This window comes from Oncorhynchus mykiss, chromosome 1, assembly GCF_013265735.2.
Source record: "Oncorhynchus mykiss isolate Arlee chromosome 1, USDA_OmykA_1.1, whole genome shotgun sequence".
NCBI lineage: Eukaryota > Metazoa > Chordata > Actinopteri > Salmoniformes > Salmonidae > Oncorhynchus > Oncorhynchus mykiss.
In genome coordinates, this window is record NC_048565.1 from 32,760,469 (window position 1) to 32,784,653 (window position 24,185).

The window sequence follows — 24,185 nt, forward strand, 5'->3', positions numbered from 1 at the left end:
ATCATGCTGGAAAACATCTGTTCCTGGATGTTTGGGAGAAGTTGCTCTTGGAGGATGTGTTGGTACCATTCTTTATTCATGGCTGTGTTCTTAGGCAAAATTGTGAGTTAGCCCACTCCCTTGTCTGAGAAGCAACCCCACACATGGTCTCAGGATGCTTTACTGTTGGCATGACACAGGACTGATGGTAGCGCTCACCTCGTCTTCTCCGGACAAGCTTTTTTCCCCAAACAAAGGGGGTTCATCAAAGAAAATTACTTTACCCCAGTCCTCAGCAGTCCAATCCCTGTACCTTTTGCAGAATATCAGTCTGTCCCTGATGTTTTTCCTGGAGAGAAGTGGCTTCTTTGCTGCCCTTCTTGACCCCAGGCCATCCTCCAAAAGTCTTCGCCTCACTGTGCGTGTAGATGCACTCACACCTGCCTGCTGACATTCCAGAGCAAGCTCTGTACTGGTGGTGCCCCGATCCCGCAGCTGAATCAACTTTAGGAAACGGTCCTTGCGCTTGCTGGACTTTCTTGGGCGCCCTGAAGCCTTCACAACAATTGAACCGCTCTCCTTGAAGTTCTTGATGATCCGATAAATGGTTGATTTAGATGCAATCTTACTGTCAGCAGTATCCTTACCAGTGAAGCGTTTTTTTTTTTGCTAAGCAATGATGACGCCACGTGTTTCCTTGCAGGTAACCATGGTTGACAGAGGAAGAACAATTATTCCAACCACCACCACTGATTTAATGTCACTTTTATTCATACAAAAAACAATTATAGAAACCATTATAATTATAGAAAGAAAAGTCTCACACTTGAAAGGGGTTCTAGTATTGCTTCAAATAGCATTAGCTGAGGAAGTGGTATGTTGGAGATAAAAAATAAAAAAGTAACCTGGGTGTTTTTTCACACAAACACTCGTCCTGTCCTGCTCAGGTTCCACACATTGAGCTGTAAAACTAAACAGATGTCTCACACACTCCCTACATGGGGCTAAAATGCTACAAACATAAATAACAGCACATTAATTTGGCATTTTTACAAAACACAGTTTTAAGAGTCCATCCAGTGTCCGCTTTTCTATTCTGGGTTCTGAAAATGAAAACAACGACAACAATAACAGAAGGATAACTTTCTGTGGCCGGAGAGAGAGGAGCAGACAGGAGAGAGGGAATGTGTGGGTTCTGTTTGTCCCTGCATCAGGCTTCCAAGAAGACTGGCTGACTGTCCATGTGTAGCATGTTCCGTGTTTTGTGTCCATGTTAAGTCTCCTCTCTGTCTGTGTGTTGAGTGGAGATGCTGATGTGAGTACTACAGCAGGCAGACAAAGCAGTCTGTAGTCTATAGGGGATTCTCTTCTCTGCAAAGTCGGTCTGTTGGTGAGAGAAGCTGACGTGGTTAAGTTTCCTTGGTCACTGCCTGTGGTGAGTGCTGTAGCAGACAGACAAAGAGGTCTGTAGTACTGTTGGTATTTAGTAGACAGACAAAATTGTCTGTAGTCTTTCTCAACAGGGTCAGAAAAATCAGAATCAGGAAGTGAATTCCACCTCAGATGACATGTGCCATAGACTCTGCACAAACACACAAACATACCTCTATGTACACAGTTGCCCTCTCCTTCTCTCTCAAACATTCTCCCCCCCCATGGGCCCCTAAGTGGTACGTTCCTCCCCATTAGCCTCCTGCTTGGTCCTCCTAAGATTGCTCTTCATCTTCACAAACTCAGGGGTGTTCTCCTGCTCCTCCTCATCCTTCTGCTGGTCCAACTCCAGCTAAACACAGATAGAGAAGTATGTTAGGTTAAATATTAGTACAAGTACATTTTAGCTTGTAAACTCAACAAAAAAAGAAACTTCCCTTGTCCAGGACCCGATCTTTCAAAAATCTTCATAGAAAAGGCATTAAACAGTTTCCCATGCTTGTTCAATGAACCATAAACAATTAATGAACATGCACCCGTGGTACGGTTGTTAAGACACTAACAGCTTACAGACGGTAGACAAATAAGGTCATAGTTATGAAAACTTAGGACACTAAAGAGGCCTTTCTACTGACTCTGAAAAACACAAAAAGATGCCCAGGGTCCCTGCTCATCTGTGTGAACGTGCCTTAGGCATGCTGCAAGAAGGCATACGGACTGCAGATGTGGCCAGGTCAATAAATAGCTATGTCCATACTGTGAGACGCCTAAGACAGCGCTACAGGGAGACAGGACGGACATGATTTCCCTCGCAGTGGCAGACCACGTGTAACACCTACACAGGATCGACAGGTACAAGATGGCAACAACTGCCCAAGTTACACCAGGAATGTACAATCGCTCCATCATTGCTCAGACTGTCCGCAATAGGCTGAGAGAGGCTGGACTGAGGGCTTGTAGGCCTGTTGTAAGGCAGGTCTTCACCAGACATCACCAGCAACAACGTCGCCTATAGGCACAAACCCACCGTCGCTGGACCAGACAGGACTGGAAAAAGTGCTCTTCACTGACGAGTCGCGGTTGTCTCACCAGGGGTAATGGTCGGATTCGCGTTTATCGTCGAAGGAATGAGAGTTAGAGGCCTGTACTCTGGAGCGGGATCGATTTGGAGGTGGAGGGTCCGTCATGGTCTGGGGCGGCGTGTCACAGCATCATCGGACTAATCCTGTTGTCATTGCAGGCAATCTCAACGCTATGCGTTACAGGGAAGACATCCTCCTCCCTCATGTGGTACCCTTGTTGGATCGGAGGGTGAGGGCTTGGGCCATTCCCTCCAGAAATGTCCGGGAACTTGCAGCTGCCTTGGTGGAAGAGTGGGGTAACATCTCACAGCAAGAACTGGCAAATCTGATGCAGTCCATGAGGAGGAGATGCACTGCAGTGCTTGCAGTTGGTGGCCACACCAGATACTGACTGTTACTTTTGACACCACCACCCCCCCCCCCCCCCCCCCCCCCCCGCTCAGGGACACATTATTCAATTTCTGTTAGTCATATGTCTGTGGAACTTGTTCAGTTTATGTCTCAGTTGTTGAATCTTATGTTCATACAAATATTTACACATGTCAAGTTTGCTGAAACTTAACACAGTTGACAGTGAGAGGACGTGTTTCTTATTTTGCTGAGTTTAGGTGTGTGTGTGTGTGTGTGTGTGTGTGTGTGTGTTGAGCTGCCAGTATTGTATCAGGGTGATCTGTGTGTGAGACTTGGGCTATGGTGGTCATACCATTTTGTCAGACGGTGTTTGTCAAGCAAATAACTGCCAATCTCACGGTAATTAACAAATACATGTAGCATCGCCTGGCTTCCATGCATAGCCTACAAGCCACTGATGCAGACCTTTGGAACATTTTGGTAGATTTTTAAAAAGTCAAATAAATCCATGTAATATAGCATACACAATAAATCCATTATTTATTTTAGACAAGAAACATGATATGAAGAAAATGTAGTCTATTTCAGAAGAACAGAATAGCATACTCTGAGTTGTCCTTATGTTAGGCCCTGATCTGGCTATTGCATATGGCTATGGGCTACACTAGTTCATTTAGCAGACAAGATTTGCTTAGATTTCTGTGGCATTCTTTTATGTCATTTTATAGTATTGATGGGTTCTGACTCCTAAACTTGAAACATTTTTAAATATCAGGTATCCTATGGAAAGGAGGAGTGTTATAGTCTGGTTTCTACACCAGAAGTTAATGGTTATCTGTAGGAGGAATGTATATGGTGGAGGCAATTAAGCTTGGAATGTATTGAGTAATGGGAAGGCAATCACATGGTTGCAGTCACTGATAAAGGTGGAGAGATGTGGATTAGTGAGGAATGGGGGCCAGGGTCAGGTCACATTAAGGGAGAAGGAACAGTTTATTGTCTGCATCACTTAAATTCCTACCTAGCAATACTTCACCCAAATTGGGATGGAGATATATACATACACACACACACACACACACACACACACTTGTGTGGAGGAAACATGTCTTAGTCTTTCAGCTGTTTGACCCATTGAGTAAATAAACTTGGTTTGAGCTTTACTAATCATTGGTGAGTTTTTACTCTATTTAGAAACAAACAGTATCAAGAATACATTTGAACATAGCTGAAAAAAATAGAAAGGATATTTTCTCCAAACAATTTGAGGGAGTGCATAGTCGGCTGGCTACTCTGTGTTGAGCAGTTAACAAAGAAACAAGTCCTGCAATATGCTTAATTTAGAGTTATTAATGTAACTTTAGATGCGATACAAATGTTGGGCTATATGTTTTGATTTGTACAAGGCTGCATGATGCAACTAATGAAGTCATGAGCTCTGCTTAGTTTTTTTTGCGCAGGCTGCACACACTTCATCAGTCTCTCATTCACAATTTGACAAGTACTTGGTAATGCCTCAAATTTCCCGGCGGCATCCCCTTTGCGTGGCAGTAATGTCCCCTAAAAAAGTCCATGCCTTCTGTGGCCAGTGGCCGTTGTGCTCTTGGGCTGAATATAATAATTATATATCCCTTGTCCCGTCTGTGTGCTCCCAAGCACCTCTCACTCACATGGCTCACCCAGCAAAACAGGGATTTAGACATTTTTGCAATAAATATAATTTCATTTTTTTATTATAAGTATTCAGACCCTTTACTCAGTACTTTGTTAAAGCACCTTTGGCAGCGATTACAGCCTCGAGTCTTCTTTGGGAATGGCTCTACAAGCTTGGCACTCCTATAATTTGAGGAGTTTCTCCCATTTTCTGTGCAGATCCTCTTGAGCTCTGTCAGGTTGGATGGGGAGCGTCACTGCACACCTATTTTCAGGTCTCTCTAGAGATGTTAGATCAGGTTCAAGTCTGGGCTCTGGCTGGGCCACTGGTTCCGAAGCCAGTCCTTTATTGACTTGGCTGTGTGTTTAGGGTCGTTGTCTCGTTGGAAGGTGAACCGTCGCCCCCAGTCTGAGGTCCTGAGCGCTTTGGAGCAGGTCTTCATCAAGAATATCTCTGTACTTTGCTCCGTTCATCTTTCCCTCGATCCTGACTAGTCTCCCAGTCCCTGCTGCTGAAAATCATCCCTACAGCATGATGCTGCCACCACCATGCTTCAATGTAGGGATGGTGCCAGCTTTCCTGAAGCCTTGACGCTTGGCATTCAGGCCAAAGAGTTCAATCTTGGTTTCTTAAGACCAGAGAATCTTGTTTCTCATGGTCAGAGTCCTTTAGGTGCCTTTTGGTAAACTCCAAGTGGGCTGTCATGTGCCTTTTACTGAGGAGTGGCTCCCATCAGGCCACTCTACCATAAAGGCTTGATTGGTGGAGTGCTGCAGAGATGGTTGTCCTTCTGGAAGATTCCACAGAGGAACTCTAGAGCTCTCTCAGTGACCATTGGGTTCTTGGTTACCTCCCTGACCAAGGCCCTTCTCCCCTGATTGCTCAGTTTGGCCGGGCAGCCAGCTCTAGGAAGAGTCTTGGGGGTTCCAAACGTCTTCCATTTAAGAATGATTGAGGCCACTGTGTTCTTGGGGACCTTTAATGCTGCATACATTTTTTGGTACCCTCCCCCAGATCTGTACCTCGACACAATCCTGTATCAGAGCTCTATGGATAATTCCTTCAACCCCATGGCTTGGTTTTGTTATGACATGAACTGTCAACTGTGGGATCTTATATAGACAGGTGTGTGTCTTTCCAAATCATGTCAAATCAATTGAATTGACCACATGTGGACTCCAATCAAGTTGTAGAAACATCTTAAGGCTGATCAATGGAAACAGGATATACCAAAGCTAAATTGCGAGTCTCAAAGCAAAGGGTCTGTTTTTTATTAGTAATACATTTGCAAAAAATTCTGAAAAACTGTTTTCACTTTGTCATTATGGTGTGTTATGTGTAGATTGATGAGGATTTGTTTTTTTAAATTTAATTTTAGATTAAGGCTGTAACGTAAAAAAATGTGGAAAAAGTCAAGGTCTGAATACTTTCCGAACACTGTATATTTAAATATATATTTAAATCACAGTATATTTGTTACCCAGATAAAAACGGCTGCATTGGTCCTTTATTTAACTCAGGAATCACCTGTGTGGAATAACCTGCTTTCAGTATACGTTGTATCCCTCATTTACTCAAGTGTTTCCATTATATTGGCAGTTACCTGTAGGTTTACAGTGTTGGGTGTGTGTAAGTATCACAGTGTGTGTGTGTGCGGAGGCATGTGTGTGTGAATGTGTGTTTACCTGTTCTAGTTTCTGTTGTCTCTTCATTAATTCTATCTCCAGGTCGCTCCTTTTGGTGTGGGCCTCCTGCTCCTCCCTCTGGGCCTTGAGAACCTGCTCTCGCTTCCTCAGCTCCAGAACCTTCTGGAGCTCTGGCTTGTTCTGGGGAGCTAGGCCCCTAGGAGAAACAACCAATCACAGGAGCTGTTAGTACAAACATCCTCTTTCATAATATAATTCTCCCTTTATTTTACTCCAAATTCTGAGAAGTGACTTGAGCAGTCCCCTTACTGATAGACATGACATTGATGAAACAGGCGTTTCCATTTTGTTGTGACTTGAGCAGTCCCCTTACTGATAGACATGACATTGATGAAACAGGCGTTTCCATTTTGTTGTTACGCACCTGTGTTGAGTTGGGAGTTTTATGATTTCAAAATGTCTCTGCCTACTGCCATGACATAAACACAGACTTCAGCCACCCCTGTAGTCAGCTAGTTATCTAATAAGTAACTGCATCATAATAGTGTGTTTGTGTTACAGTTAGAACATAGGTAGTTAGGGAAGAGTAAGAGACTGATTGGTTAAGACTGGTTAAGAGCGTTGGGCCAGTAACCGAACAGTCGCTGGTTCGAATCCCTGAGCCGGCAACTAGTAATAATCGTCCGTTCTATCCTTGAGCAAGGTAGTTAACCCCCAACAAGTACTGCTCCCTGGGCTCTGATGACGTGGAAGTTGATTAAGGCAGCTCCACACACCGCTCTGATTCAAAGAAGTAGAATGCATTCGGTTGTGGAACTGACTAGGTATCCACCTTTCCCTAATCCTCCTTACAGAACGTTCCTTACCATCCCTGGCTCTCATCATCACCACCACCATGACTAATCCACTTTAAACCAAATGTTTAAAAAATCCTCTCAAGTTCCCCCTCACATCCTTTCACCCCTCTCCTTTCTTCCCATCCTTCATACTCCAGAGCTCTGTGTTCATGTCCATAATGCACATGGTTCTGTGCAGCGTGCTAGCAGGCCAGACACAGTGATGTACAGCTGTCAACAGTACACACTGTGTTTATACATACATAAATACATACACACACACACACACCACAAGGTTTTGAGCATCTGTCCATTCAGAGTGAGAGGGAAAAGACACCCTTTGAGCCTCAGCACTGATGGTGTGAATCAAAGCCACACACAGTCATGCATGCAAGCACACACGCATAACCAGTGTGAATTGCAGCCACGGTCCATTCTGTAACTTGCATTTTCCCAAGTGGCAACTCAAGGTATTACAAAAATATTTTTGGCAAGATTGGTTTTCTCAATTCGCCGAGATCCATCCATTTATTCTACCCACCCACTCAAGTGCAGAACTGTTCACTGGAAACGTACGTTTTAGATTGTAAAAAAGATGGTTGTGATTGTACTGCTATAATAATATTGTGGCAGTAGGAACCTTTACATGCAGTAAGTACAAGTTGATATGTAATAATTCTGAGACAGTAGAAGGAACTAAAGGTTTTATATAATAACTCATTAAAAGTTTCATGCATTAAGGTTTACATGGCAGTACTGTTATGCATCTCCCACAGGGGTATCCCCAATGCACTGTCATAGCATAGCAACACGCTGCATTAGCACGCAGTTACAAACTTCTAACAGATTCAGGATCAGCTGACTCAACCCTCAACCCTAACCTTAACCAATAGATGGAAATCAACACAATCAAACAGTAGGCAAGGATAAACCTTTGAACCTCTGTGTGCAGAGTTGAACGCCAGGGTTATATACTGTTCATGTCAACCTCATGAATGGCTTGGATCTCATCCATCCACGGTCTGAGCCAGGATGTATTTCTACCACAACACAGTGATCTGCCCTGGGTGAGTCAGTCAAAAGGAAGATAAACTGGTGTTGTATGAATAGAAACGTTACCGTTGCCTTCTCGATTAAGACGAGGATCAGGGTATAGACAGCTGGGAAATAAAATGTAGTAGAAACAGGAGAAGAAAGAGAAGTGTGTGTTGCCCCAGTGTTGTTCCCAGTCCCCTTACATCTTCTGGTTCATCATGAGTTCTCGATGGAGGTCTTGGTGGTTTCTGGAGCCCTTGACTGGGTTCAACAGCTTCTTCGGTTTGATCATCTCCTCACAGTCCCCCTCCAGATAGTCCGGCTCAGCCATCACACTCCTGCCCCGAGACAGAGACAGACCTGGGTCCACACACCGATCTGACGAGGGGAGAAGACGGGATTCAATATGTTATTAGTCATTTATTATACATCTCAATTCATGGATTCATTTACACACTGTAATGGTCAACTATACCAGCTCTCTTTCACACAAACATGTCAAAATCAGGCTTCAGCTCTGGATGCTATCGAGACATCCATCTGTTTAATGCACCGAGACATTCCGACCCTCACTACTGAGAGGTTGGAGTTACATAATCATTCCATTCCACTAGAGGAATGTTCTATTCTCCAGAATGAGGAAAACATCTGCATAGAGACTCTCACAGGCAGGGCTGGTTCCAAGCATAAGTGACATAAGCTGTCACTTAACTGCAGAAGACCGGCCAGGCACATAGGGTACCTGCCAAAGGGCCCTGACCCCCAGGGGGACCCCATTGATTTTGATATGTCATGCTAATAATATATCTGCATGAGAATGACTAAGTGATTAGAAAATGTGTAGAATTACAGAAAATATGCTTTAAAACAAAAATTATTCTGTCAAAAGGGGGGCCACTAAAATGTTGTGCCACAAGGTGAGGGGCCCCCCAACCAAATCTCGCTTCGGGCCCCCAAAAGGCTAGAGCTGGCTCTGCTCACAGATACTGCTGGCACCAACAAGCCTATATCCATCAAAATATCACCTTTATATGGATATACTACATTTAAAATGCCATCCAGAGATGGAATTACTTGATTACAGACATACAATACAGTCCCTAAGATAATCAGCTATCAACTCAAATAGGGAGTAGTCCCATTACCTATTCTAAATTTCTCACAAACTGATTTGAATATCCAAATAGGTTACACATTTCCATTAGTCCTACATAGATTTGATCTATATAGATCAGAGTACAATTTCCTGCAGCCGCCAAATTAATGTGAAATGTATGGATAATATATACAGCATGTTTATTTAAGACCATTTCTCCCTGGAGACAATTCCATATTATCATACCAAATCTTCTTATTGTACTTTGCATGAAAACCATATGAAGAGTTATCACGACACAGACAGTCTGCATAACAATAACAAAACACACTGCATATGCAAAAATCCCACCCATTGTCCTTTCATTATAAAACGTTACTTTAACCGGTAACACATTTAAGCATAATAAAGCATAACAAATATCTAGACATTGGGAAATCTAACAAAGGTTCTCCAATTTACTCTGCAGTAGGTGAGGGAAGACTGGTATTCTTCATAGTAGCCATCTCAACTGTTGATTTAAAGTCAGAATAAGCTAACAGACTTCCCACTTAAATAGCTCAATTTGAACACTAGACAGGGGAGGAGAGATTCACTACTGCTGTGTTCCCTGTGTGCGCAGCTGTCCTACTGAGGTTAGAGCAAAGCGGATGGTTGGAATGAACTATGATGAAATGTGCTATTACCTGTACACGGCGTCCCCTCACACACACACAGTTCATATTTTATCTATTGACCTGGAAATAACTTTAATGACAAAGCTCGTCTCTTTCTCAGAGATTAAAGGTCAGCCAGGAGTATAATTAGCACATTCCAAGAAAAGGTGCATTTATGAATGGCTTTTGTAAGTAGGCCAAAAACACCAAAATGGGATTTTATAACTGTGTGTAGATTACTTAGGTAGTGGTAAGATTTCATAGCCTGACATAAGAAGTATTCTCGTGATTTGTTCATCATCATCATGCAGCGTAGGCTACAGGGCCCAAAACATGTCATCTGAGACATAGGCATGCTAGGCTACAGAGACCAAAACATGTCATCTGAGACATAGGCATGCTAGGCTACAGGGCCTAAAACATGTCATCTGAGACACAGGCATGCTAGGCTACAGGGCCCAAAACCTGTCATCTGAGACATAGGCATGCTAGGCTACAGGGCCTAAAACATGTCATCTGAGACACAGGCATGCTAGGCTACAGGGCCTAAAACATGTCATCTGAGACATAGGCATGCTAGGCTACATACCGTTTTTTTTACTTAATTGGAAACTTTATTAAGTGCATTTCTAGTCTGCGTGTAGACCTATGTGTTGAAGAAACAACAATGCTGGGAAACGGCGAGCATGGAGCTGTAATACAGTACGGACAAGACTGGTTCTCAATTTACTGTTGAGAGTTAGAATAGTAGAATACACAAGGTGTGATTTAGAACTGTGGTTGTGCATCAGTAGTTTTTCTCGTTATGTCAGTCACTGACACAGTCACTCAATTAGCAATGTCAGCTAACAATTTTTAGATTGGTAAGTTAGCTGGCCGTTAGACTCTCTAAACTTATTGATTATGATCGTCATTCTCACTCACTAGGGGGCGGTTGGTGAAGGGGGCCACTGAGGAGAGCTGTAATGTTTACATCTCAACATTAGAGGTCACCGCTGCCTCACACCCCAGAGACGAACAAAGAGTCAGTTGCATAACAAAGAGGTGGATAATAAGAGAAACATCTCTCTCACGTTTTGACTGATCTTTTTCTCTGGCGAGGGCCAGATGTAGATCTCATTATGGGAGGCAGAAAAGAGGTGGATAATAAGAGAAACATCTCTCTCATGTAGGCAGGGATTAGGAGAAAGTGACTGATATTATTATTATTATTTATCATGCTAATAATAATAATTAGAGTAAACAGTATGGCAGCAGCATAAGTGGTGGGTGGGCATGTGCGAGAGTGTGTCTATGTTAGTGTGAGTGTGCAAGAGTGTCAGTGTAGGCGTGATAGGTGGATATACAATACATGTAAACAGGGCACACTGTGTGTGTGCATGTCTGTATTGGCGTGTTGCTGCTGAGTATATCAAAAGCAATACCCTTTAGTGTGAGCAGCAGGGGGTAGTGGAGCAACCAGGCTGGGGGTATTGAGAAAGCATCCGTTCGCTTAACACATCTGGTGCCACTTCCTCTTTGCCCCAGGGGAAGAGTAAGTGACATTGGGAGTTTAAAGGGCCCAGGCTAGTCCCAGACGGGCTGTATCTCATATTCTAAAATGGCTTCCCCACCTCATCTCCTTTTCTTCATGATCAATTATCTGGCATTACCTGACTGATGAAAACATAGTGCTGGAAATCTACCTGTGTTTTAGAGAGGATACAAGGGAAGGAAGCCATTTTAGAGTGTGGAGACATGTCCTCTCTCTTCTTGCCTGGGTCAGACCGCTAAGCGCAAACTTTAAAGTTGTGAAAATTCAGTGCAACGTCCAGTGCGCTTTTAAATGTGACCACTGAGGCTGTACTCGCTTTAAGTTACAGTTTTAACAGTGGTCAAGGAGGCTACTGTTGCTATTTGATCATAATATAGGCCTACCAGAGTGGCCCTACCATGAAAATCAATGGAGAAAATGCATCCCATAACACATGGAAATAGCTGTTCTATCATTCAGCCTACAGTAGCAATGTGTAATGCTCAATGTAGGCCTGCATTCCATGAGAGTTTAGAAGAAAAACATGCAGGGCTTGACATGAACCTGTTTATCCACTTGTCCTTCAGACACGGAGGGGACTGAACATGTTTGATGCAAGAAACCACAAAATAAATTACATTATTACTCCCATACTATTATTACAGCGAATCAGGCAAATTATGCTACCCTCTATTGGCTACTTAGCTTATTCTAGACTGTCTCAAAATACAACAATGCCCCTTTTAAGACAAAACAAAATTCTTTACCTGACTCGCTTTTCAAATATGTCTGGAAATGTACACGTTTTGGGCTCTTGTAGGAAGCAATTGCTAACTTCTATAACTGGGCTAATAATGCACTAACTAGCAAAGGATATGAACAAAATGTGCCTACGTGGCTACATGCAGCTCTCACTTTGATCTTAAAACAAGCGCATCTACTCACGACTGCTCATGCTGTAAACACAGTTCAGTTCAAAGTAAATTGCACAGACCCATATATGGCAATGGTCTATTTGCATATAGTTCTAATAGAGCTCTGATTGGATATGTTGCACCGATCTGTGTAGAGTATGGGTATGGCCTGAGTCGTCCCCGTCAATGAAATAGAATCCTACTGATGAGTTCTGCCTACAACAAAATCTCTTGCATAGTTTGTTTTGTTTCGGTATGTTGCATTGAAAGTGGCTAATATTGTGTTGATTCGATCACAATTGCCACAGGAAAAAAGGTAAATGTTGATTGTTTCCCCAGGGAAAACTTCAGAAAGTTGAGTGAAGTTCAATATCGTGCTTCTCTGCGTGGCAGTCCTGGGGAGCTGCACAGCAGTCTTGGGCGTGCAGGGCACGGGTGTGACATGCTGCCACAAGACTTTCTCAATACAATACTGTCACAGAGAGCAAAAGACAGAAAGAGAGCGAGAGAGCGAGAGAGAGAGCGAGAGAGAGAGAGAGCGAGAGAGCGCAAGTGTAAAACACACATGCCCTCCCATCTTATCCTGTGGGACATACAGCATCTGTCAACACCATGACCGAAATATGATTTTAGGCTGAAAGAAATAAACAGCTTTCAGCAGTGTGAGCGTGTGTGTAGAGGACTTTTTAGAAGTGTACTTCCTGCTATTCCAGGCATCCCCATTAAAGCAGCTCTTTCATGTTTATAGGTGTAGGAACCAGATGGCAAGTGTGTGATTCTCCAGTCAGACCTGACAACCACACTACAGAGGAACTAATACTCTACAAAAACACTGCTACATGGTCAGATGACACTGACATACACAGAGAGAAGACGAATAAAACCTTGTTATGCATCTTCTTGTTTACTCTTTCCATGTAGAACCCTCCCACAACCTCTACGTTATGCTGTGTGTAAGGCACACTGGGAAACCAGGGGGCGGGAGAGAGGGGTGAAAGGTCAAAATTAACAGAGATAGAGACGTAGAGAGAAAGAGAGTGGAACTAGCCCATTCATTACAATCAGAGGCTGTCAACATCTCAAAGCAATACTAGTGAGTGAACTAATGGGTGAGTACTTTCTCAAGGGTGTTCACTTGTGTTTGCATTTATAAGGAGTAAGAGAGAGAGGAAGGGATGGAGTGACTGAGCGTGTATAAAGTAGGTGTGTGTGAGAGTGAGAGAGAGTCACTGAGTCTACACTATCAGGCTGCATTAGAGTTAATTGAATGACTGTCTTGGCACTGCACAGGGCTACTGCATCAGAACAGATTGTCCTTCACTGGGACTGCATGAACTAACAGCTAAACACACGCACACATCCACTTCCTGTTGTTGGCCTTGTGTCTATGATGGTGAGAGTGATGACTGGTCTCCATGGTGATGGAGGGAAAAAAATTACAATTGAGAAGAAGTTGAGATGATTCAGACCAAAAGACTCAAAGAATGAGGCGTGGGGACACTTGCTTCGTGCGAGGTCATAGGTTGAAAGAAAGTAAGAGATTATAAAACCCTTCCTCTCCGTCCATGTGGTGCCGATGTCCTCATTAGAGAGACCAGCTGGCGGCCTGCTTTACCATATGACCCCGTGCCCCCCCCCACAACACACTTAGTCATGAAGAAATCCCTGATTAAAAAAGAGATATACAGCCTTCTAACTGACAGAGGCAGATGGAGGGATGAGGAGGTGGTGGAGAAATAGTTATATGTGGACCAGTGATGTTTAGCAGTGCAGATGTTGTTTCTCACTCAGCACATCCACCTAGAATGAGTTTCGGGGGGCTGCGGTCTGGTTTGTATTTCCTGTCCTAGAGCGAGAATAGCAGAGAATTCTAGGGTCTCAGCCCTGAATGATTGCTGGGAAACACCCCTCCCCAGTTTCAAAGTAGGGTGGGGGCCTATACACAATCAAATGTTTCTCAGGATACACACCCACATAGAGCAGCGTGAGTCACGACAGCGGGAGTCGTGTGAGTCATGATCTGTGTCAGAGTCCTCTAACATTAGAAATACTGAAACACCCAAAATGGAACGTTTGTGAACTCTATTCAGCCCGGACGTCATTCCACAGGGAATAGTGAAAAAGTGCAACACACATCCTATCAGTGTCAGCCTAATGCTGAGAGATCATTACAGCTACCAGCCAGGAGACACACAACATCATGTCTACGGCACAGAGAATGTCTGTGTTCTCAAACACACAGTTCTTGTCAAATGGGAATTGATGGGAAATTATGTAAATATATCACTAGCCACTTTAAACAATGCTACCTTATATAATGTTACTTACCCTACATTATTCATCTCATATGCATACGTATATACTGTACTCTATATCATCGACTGTATCCTTATGTAATACATGTATCACTAGCCACTTTAACTATGCCACTTTGTTTACATACTCATCTCATATGTATATACTGTACTCAATACCATCTACTGTATCTTGCCTATGCTGCTCTGTACCATCACTCATTCATATATCCTTATGTACATATTCTTTATCACCTCACACTGTGTACAAGACAGTAGTTTTGGAATTGTTAGTTAGATTACTTGTTGGTTATTACTGCATTGTCGGAACTAGAAGCACAAGCATTTCGCTACACTCGCATTAACATCTGCTAACCATGTGTATGTGACAAATAAAATTTGATTTGATTTGATCTGCAGCATGTGCAAACTGGTGTTTCCTGGGAAGAAAACTGCAGCAACAGGATTTCCCAACCATGACCTAAGCACTTAACTCACTACATGGTACACACGGGCAGTGTACAGCACATGATAGTATACTTGCTCATAAAATGTATTCAATATAAGCCTACTCATAAGAGGGCTGAATCAGTTATGAGCGTATTGAGTTAGGATAGATAGCTTTGTACAGAAACCAATCTGCAGAGAGATGTTGTCTCCCTCTCTGTGCCACACCCAGACCTCTTCCTGTGCGGCAATCTGCACACTGTACAGAGAGATGGCTCCACTTTCTGTGTACTCTTTCACAATTTCCTGTTGATAGGAGCGTTGTCTCATACTAAGTAACTAACTAACCAACCTAACTAACAAACTAACTAACTCACCAGTCCCAGTTCTACATTAAAACCAAATGTCTCTCTGAAGCCTCGGAAGACAAACCGTCTGTTCTTAGTTGAACTCAGATTTTCTGAGGCACCGAGTATGGTATTTAGCCACGAGCAGTAGCCTGTCTAAGTTGGACACTAAATAGACACAGTGAGGGAAAAAAGTATTTGATCCCCTGCTGATTTTGTACGTTTGCCCACTGACAAAGAAATTATCAGTCTATAATTTTAAAATGGTAGGTTTATTTGAACAGTGAGACAGAATAACAAAAAAATCCAGAAAAACACATCAAAAATGTTATAAATTGATTTGCATTTTAATGAGGGAAATAAGTATTTGACCCCCTCTCAATCAGAAATATTTCTGGTTCCCAGGTGTATTTTATACAGGTAACGAGCTGAGATTAGGAGCACACTCTTAAAGGGAGTGCTCCTAATCTCAGCTTGATACCTGTATAAAAGATACCTGTCCACAGAAGCAATCAATCAGATTCCAAACTCTCCACCATGGCCAAGCTCTCCAAGGATGTCAGGGTCAAGATTGTAGACATACGCAAGGCTGGAATGGGCTACAAGACAATCGCCAAGCAGCTTGGTGAGAAGGTGACAACAGTTGGTGTGATTATTCACAAATGGAAGAAACACAAAATAACTGTCAATCTCCCTCGGCCAGGGGCTCTATGCAAGATCTCACCTCGTGGAGTTGCAATGATCATGAGAACGGTGAGGGATCAGCCCAGAACTACACAGGAGGATCTTGTCAATGATCTCAAGGCAGCTGGGACCATAGTCACCAAGAAAACAATTGGTAACACACTACGCCATGAAGGACTGAAATCCTGCAGCGCCCGCAAGGTCCCCCTGCTCAAGAAAGCACATATACAGTGGGGCAAAAAAGTATTTAGTCAGCCACCAATTGTGCAAGTTCTCCCACTTAAAAAGATGAGGCCTGTAATTTATCATCATAGTTGAAGTGTACCTATGACAGACAAAATGAGAAAAACATTTCCAGGATATCACATTATAGGATTTTTAATGAATTTATTTGCAAATTATGGTGTAAAATAAGTATTTGGTCACCTACAAACAAGCAAGATTTCTGGCTCTCACAGACCTGTAACTTCTACTTTAAGAGGCTCCTCTGTCCTCCACTCGTTACCTGTATTAATGGCACCTGTTTGAACTTTATCAGTATAAAAGACACCTGTCCACAACCTCAAACAGTCACACTCCAAACTCCACTATGGCCAAGACCAAAGAGCTGTCAAAGGACACCAGAAACAAAATTGTAGACCTGCACCAGGCTGGGAAGACTGAATCTGCAATAGGTAAGCAGCTTGGTTTGAAGAAATCAACTGTGGGAGCAATTATTAGGAAATGGAAGACATACAAGACCACTGATAATCTCCCTCGATCTGGGGATCCACGCAAGATGTCACCCCGTGGGGTCAAAATTATCACAAGAACGTTGAGCAAAAATCCCAGAACCACACGGGGAGAGCTAGTGAATGACCTGCAGAGAGCTGGGACCAAAGTAACAAAGCCTACCATCAGTAGCACACTACGCCGCCAGGGACTCAAATCCTGCAGTGCCAGACGTGTCCCCCTGCTTAAGCCTGTACATGTCCAGGCCCGTCTGAAGTTTGCTAGAGAGCATTTGGATGATCCAGAAGAAGATTGGGAGAATTTCATCTGACCATATGACACCAAAATATAACTTTTTGGTAAAAACTCAACTCGTCGTGTTTGGAGGACAAATAATGCTGAGTTGCATTCAAAGAACACCATACCTACTGTGAAACATGGGGGTGGAAACATCATGCTTTAGGGCCGTTTTTCTGCAAAGGGACCAGGACGACTGGTCTTATTATACTTATTTTCCACCATCATTTGCAAATAAATTCATTAAAAATCCTACAATGTGATTTTCTTTTCTCATTTTGTCTGTCATAGTTGAAGTGTACCTATGATGAAAATTACAGGCCTCTCTCATCTTTAAGTAGGAGAACTTGCACAATTGGTGGCTGACTAAATACTTTTTTGCCCCACTGTACATGTCCATCTGAAGTTTGCCAATGAACATCTGAATGATTCAGAGGACAACTGGGTGAAAGTGTTGTGGTCAGATGAGACCAAAATGGAGCTCTTTGGCATCAACTCAACTCGCCGTGTTTAGAGAAGGAGGAATGCTGAGTTGCATCCAAAGAACACCATACCTACTGTGAAACATGGGGGTGGAAACATTATGCTTTGGGGGTGTTTTTCTGCTAAGGGGACAGGACAACTTCACCGCATCAAAGGGACGATGGACGGGGCCATGTACCGTCAAATCTTGGGTGAGTACCTCCTTCCCTCAGCCAGGGCATTGAAAATGGGTCGTGGATGGGTATTCCAGCATGACAATGACCCAAAACACACGGCCAAGGCTACAAAGGAGTGGCTCAAGAAGAAGCACATTAAGGTCATGGAGTGGCCTAGCCAGTCTCCAGACCTTAATCCCATAGAAAATATGTGGAGGGAGCTGAAGGTTCGAGTTGGGAAATGTCAGCCTCGAAACCTTAATGACTTGGAGAAGATCTGCAAAGAGGAGTGGGACAAAATCCCTCCTGAGATGTGTGCAAACCTGGTGGCCAACTACAAGAAACGTCTGACCTCTGATTGCCAACAAGTACTAAGTCATGTTTTGCAGAGGGGTCAAATACTTATTTCCCTCATTAAAATGCAAATCAATTTATAACATTTTTGACATGCATTTTTCTGGATTTATTTGTTGTTATTCCGTCTCTCACTGTTCAAATAAACCTACCATTAAAATTATAGACTGATCATTTCTTTGTCAGTGGGCAAACGTACAAAATCAGCAGGGGATCAAATACTTTTTTCCCCTCACTAAACTGGTTGGAAAAAAAGTGAAGTCATGTTCCTGCCTCTTTGTTAAGAGTTGTCTTTAAAGCAGAGGCTTGTGTTATCACTCACTCACACACACACACACGTTGTGACAGGCAGGGTGATGGAGTGAATGGAGCTCATTGAAAAGGCAGAGACATCAGTTTGAGTCACGCCATAGGAATGTGATGAACCTACAGAACTATTCTAATACTGGAGCATGACCATAGCCACACCTCCGAACAGAGGATGGTAGAGGAGTGAGATACAGATGGCTGGGTAACCAAACACCTGTCCTCCAGACAAGTGAAAATCTAAGCAGATATATACACACACACACCTGGACACCTCCCCCACAAAATAAAGTGATGGGGTTGGGGTAGAGGGGGCAGGTGGGGAGACAACTGTCCCGCTCTCCTGTCCCCCTGACACAATGGCTGCTCTATGAGCCAGATATACACGCTCACAGTTGGCACCAACACATGCTAACATAGGAATGCTCAAGGTATATCTGACCAACCATATCTCTTCACTGTATTTCAGACACCACTGCCAGGAGGAAGGACTTTACTACAACAGTCACACAAACAGTTAGAACAGACAGTCAGACACTTGCATCGCTCTTATTGGCTGAGGCCAGTGGTGAGCTAAGATGGTAGGGTGGATTAGGTGTGTTTTGTTTACATACTGCTGGAATTTATTTATATATTTTTTTACTGTTACCGTTAGCAACACGACAGACTACCGTTACAGATAAAGACAGACGGACAGACAGGCGTACCACACTGGCAATAAACACACACACAGAACACGGTAATGACACAAACATGAATTGAACACATGGGTCACCAAACAACCAGGTGACCCAAAAACACTAATAGTTATCATACATAGTCTTTGTTCTCTTTTGTGTTATGTTGTCTAAATTGCAGCACAAATCAGGAGCTGTAACATAGCAACACACAATACACAGACAAAAAATGTTTTCCCTATCCTTTTGTCAACAAGCTATTTATCAATTATGGCACTGGAACTCTTCCCCATTATAATAAGTATGGACAGTTAGTTGGCCTACTCTGACTGACCTCAAAGACTACAGTAACATACCTCCATTCTGAACAGAGACTGTCTGTGTCTGTGTTACTAATAAGACAGGATCATGTCGGGATTCAGCCAGGAGGTTTTAATCCAATTCATGTAGCTCAGACTCCCCATCTCCTGTATACTTTAACCCAACAAGCACTCTTACTGTAGGGAGGGGTGCTTTTAGTCTTGTGTGTGTGTGTAAAATCAATTTGTGAAATACAGAGTGGCCTGTTCAGTAATGGTACTTTATTCTGATTGAGGCTCCTGGCACAATGAAGGGAAATCAATGCCGAGCCATAGAGAAGCTGTGTGTTTGTTCCTTGCCATAAAACATTTTCAGAGAGGTAGTGTATTAATATGTAACATTAAAAATCTGTTTGTGATTAAAGGGATACTTCGGGATTTTGGCAGATGCCCTTTATCTACTTCCCCAGAGTCAGATAAACTCATAGATACCATTTTTATGTCTCTGTGTGCAGTTTGAAGGAAGTTGCTGACTAGCGCAATTGCTAACTAACATTAGCACAATGACTGGAAGTCAATGGGCATCAATGGTATAGGTGATTAGGGAAGGGGAGAGACCATGCCCCCTCAAACCTCAATACCGGAGCTGTGCAGCAATAATGTGTATTGGTGACCGCTTCAAATTAGTGGATTCAGCCATTTCGACTGACAGGTGTATCAAATTGAGCACAGCCATGCAATCTCCATAGACAAACATTGGCAGTAGAATGGCATTACTGAAGAGCTCAGTAATTTTCAACGTGGCACCGTCATAGGAGGCCACCTTTCAACAAGTCAGTTCATCAAATTTCTGCCCTGCTAGAGCTGCCTCAGTCAACTCTAAGTACTGTTATTGTGAAGTGGAAACGTCTAGGAGAAACAACGGCTCAGCCACGAAGTGGTAGGCCACACAAGCTCACAGAACCGGACCGCCGAGTGCTGAAGAGCGTAAAAATCATCTGCCGTTGGTTGCAGCACTCACTACAGAGTTCCAAACTGCCTCCGGAAGCAATGTCAGCACAAGAACTGTTCGGCGGGAGCTTCATGAAATGGGTTTCCATGGACGAGCAGCCGCACACAAGCCTAAGATCAACATGCGTAATGCCAAGCATCAGCTGGAGTGGTGTAAAGCTCCTGACTCCTGAGCAGTGGAAACGCGTTCTCTGGAGAGAAGAATCACGCTTGATCCTCTGGCAGTCCAACAGACAAATCTGGGTTGGCAGATGCCAGGAGAACACTACCTTCCCAAATGCATAGTGCCAACTGTAAAGTTTGGTGGAGGAGGAATAATGGTCTGGGACTGTTTTTCATGGTTCGGGCAAGGCCCCTTAGTTCCAGTGAAGGGAAATCTTAACGCTACTGCAAACAATGACATTCTAGACGATCCTGTGCATCCAACTTTGTGGCAACAGTTTGGGGAAGGCCCTTTCCTGTTTCAGCATGACAATGACAATGCCCTAGTGCACAAAGCGAGGGCCATACAATAATGGTTTGTCGAGATCGATGTAGAAGAACTTGACTGGCCTGCACAGAGCCCTGACATCAACCCCATCAACACCTTTGGGATGAATTGGAATGCCGACTGCGAGCCAGGCCTAATTGCCCAACACCAGTGCCCGACCTCTTGTGGCTGAATGGAAGCAAGCCTTCGCAGCAATGTTCTACCATCTAGTGGAAAGCTTTCCCAGAAAAGTGGAGGCTGTTATAGCAGCAAAGGGGGACCAACTCCATTAATGCCCATGATTTTTGAATGAGATGTTCGTCAAGCACATGTCCACATACTGTACTTTTGTTCATGTAGTCTATTTCTCCCTCATTGCACAGACACCTTGCACATGCAGAGTTTATAGGATTAATAGGTTTACAGTGTAGCCTGTGGTTTTTACAGTGTACGTTATTCATGTAAATGTATTGGTTTAAACTTCCTGTCTGTATATTCTGTGTAGCGTCTGTCAGTATATTACCCATATCCACAAAGCGTCTCAGAGTAGGAGTGCTGATCTAGGGTCAGGTTCCTACCTGTACATATAATTGTATTCATTATGATCTAAAAGGAGAAACTAATCCTAGATCATCAGCACTCCTACTCAGAGAGTCTACACAAACACAGAGGAAGACATAGAGAAGCAACACGGTATACATTCCTGCTCATAAATACAAATCATATGGATTGTCCCTCTAACCACATTGACATCAATGCAATCGAAAATCACATCAAACAGAAGGACACGGGAAATTAAATAAGAGCAAGCGAGAGAGGGACATGGAGGTAAGTGTGCAGCATGGGCTGTATGTCTGGGGCTCAGGTCAGTCTGCTGACTAATGAACATGGATGTCTTACTCCTACTGCACAGAGACATTACACAATGACTGATGTATATAGAGGACCCTAAACACACACATGTGCATTTTAAGGAATGTATCAAATTACATCCAAAAGGAAAAAGGCACCTGTAACTGCCCTACTGCCATAGTCCATTCACAATACCTGAGACAAGGACACACTCCATTTCAGCATACCTGAGAGCAACATTTCTTTGTGGGGTATTCCTGCATGCTGCAGTTGGTAATGTAGAGTATATCCTTGATAATCACTGGGGATGATGATATGGAGAACCCCCTACCAGTGTGTGTGTGTGTGTGTGTGTGTGTTGGGGGGGGGGCATGATGAACAGAAAAAGAGCAGGGCCAGGAGGTGGAGAGAGTGAGATAGAGAAAAGAGAGAAAGGGAAGGGCAGTTCAAAGATCAGAAAACAGATGTAAAGCATTCAGTAAATTCATTTCTAAATGACTACCACGTGTTGGGCCTTTCCCCTCATCCTCACTCACTCTCAACTCTGTGCAATTTACACATTCATATTCTGTATTTCTTATTTACATGTACTGCAGCTCTCTTTCACTCAGCTCTCATCTCCTCTCTTCCACCACTCTCCGGTAGTTGATTACTGAAAGTGAAGTTCTGAGAAATTACTCAAGACAATGATTTCCTCTCTGACCCAATAACTTACACAAACTTTTGGCATTGCAAGCAAGATTTAGTTCTGAGTTCCGAATGCATGTATACTCCAACTACTATCTGTGGAATATAATACTTTACGGCCTTCAAGGTGGAATCTCTCTCCTGTACCCACTGGGCTATGCTACAGATCTGTCTAGTACATATGAGATATCTGGGTTGAGTGTAGTTAAAGTTTGACAAAGGTAGCTAGCTATCAGTCGTTAGAACCCTTGGCTATAACTGACCACAGGGACAAGTCTGATTGCATAAAAGATCAAATGTCACAGACACAAAACATAGGGTACACACACACACACACACCAGGAGTGTCATGTCTCTGTGGTTGACAGTGAAAGGTCAGTGTGTCAGAGAAGACTAGGGCCATGTGCTCCAGACCTGCAGAACAGAGTGATTCATCACTGCCTGTCTATGCTGTACACACTGATACAATCTCATACCCAATTGTTTACTCAGACCTCAGCTATCCAACTCAAAACTAACAAAAGGCAACTAAGATGATGTAGGTAGCCCACTTCAGTGACAATGTGTATATTAAGTCAAATAGTTAAATAAATCACTCACACACACATTGATTCATACGATTTCAATAAGTCTAGGGCATCTTACTTTCTCCAACAGGTTCCATAAACTCATTGGTTAAAGTCCTGAAGTTGATAATGACTGGATTGATTGGAGGTAGACAGATGGGCGAAACAACGGTCTTATTCTGAATCTCTTCTGCTTCTTTCTTCACTGTCCCGTTAGCGAAACAATATGCGCTTTTAAAGCAACAATGACTCCCGAGTTTCTGTTTCGCAATATCTCCGTTTCTATAGCCTCAAATTGAACACTTCTTATCAGGGCGGCGTTGTTTCAAGAAAATCAAACAAATCTAGATGATTAAATCGGGCACTACACGCGGCCCGATGGATAGGCTATAGCCAAAGCACACACGCTGCTTTGTGTGTGCGCTCATGAAACAGACACAACTGAAACAGACAGACAAAACGAAAACATACACATACCTACCTAAAATCGATCCCGACGCTACTTCTCCAAGTCGACTAGTTAAATAATTAAAAGGGCAAAGTGGTTTTGAGCCTCATCAGTGCTTCTCCAGTTCACTTCTCCGTTTAGGTGTGTCTGCGAATCTGATTTGGTGCTTCTATGAAACTGTTCAACTGCCCTACATACACATTCGGCCCATAGAACATTTAAATGAATGCCGGATGGGCGGGCCAATATGATGTCATGCTCCTCCTCTCTTTCTCTTTCTGCCCCGAGCTCTTAACTGGGTGTGGCAGGGTAGCGAGCGGCTGTGGCTGGGTCTAGGAGACGTACAGAGAGACACACACACATAGAGATCCGATACATACATGTACCAACCGATACCCATCCACATCAACTAGCTGCAGAGAAGAGGTTCAAAAGCTACAAGTTACTCGATGTGTACATCACTGAGGAACTGGAATGGTTGCTTCACACTGACAGAGTGGTGAAGAAGGTGCAACTGGGCCTCTTCAAACTCAGAAGGCTGAATAAATTTGTCTTGGTCCCTAAGACTCTCACAAACGTCTAAAGATGCACAAACGAGAGCATTCTATCAGGCTGTATCACCCGGTGTCACAGGAAGGCCAAGAAGATCATCAAGGCCCTCAGCCGCCCGAGCCATGGCCTGTTCACCCTGCTACCATCTAGAAGGCAGAGAGAGAACAGGTGCATCAAAACTGGGACAGAGAGACTGATAAAGAGCTTCTATCTCCAGGTCATGATCAGACTATTATATAGTCATCACTAGCCGACCTCTGCCCAGTACCGTGTCCTGAAACCTAGACACTGTTACTTGCCGGCTAACCTAATATAGCCAGGCATAAAAGAAAGGCCTGAAACTAGATTCTGTT

The 24,185-nt window shown here is 43.4% G+C and overlaps 1 protein-coding gene across 3 annotated transcripts; it reads right to left on the reverse strand.

The window, feature by feature from the left end:
* Window positions 1-728: 728 nt before the first annotated feature.
* Window positions 729-23,511, reverse strand: LOC110521494 (protein FAM107B). 3 transcript variants are annotated; one of them, XM_021599101.2, is made up of 4 exons: window positions 23,310-23,511; window positions 8,218-8,392; window positions 6,183-6,339; window positions 729-1,762 (listed from the first exon to the last, which is right to left on the reverse strand). In XM_021599101.2, the coding sequence occupies exons 2-4, from the start codon at window positions 8,343-8,345 to the stop codon at window positions 1,643-1,645; spliced, it is 405 nt and encodes a 134-aa protein (XP_021454776.1). In that variant the 5' UTR covers window positions 8,346-8,392; window positions 23,310-23,511; the 3' UTR covers window positions 729-1,642. The 3 variants fall into 3 exon arrangements, with proteins under 3 accessions (XP_021454776.1, XP_021454766.1, XP_021454757.1); XM_021599091.2 differs by having other exon boundaries at window positions 23,314-23,508; XM_021599082.2 differs by lacking the exon at window positions 23,310-23,511 and adding an exon at window positions 22,912-23,246.
* Window positions 23,512-24,185: the final 674 nt, after the last annotated feature.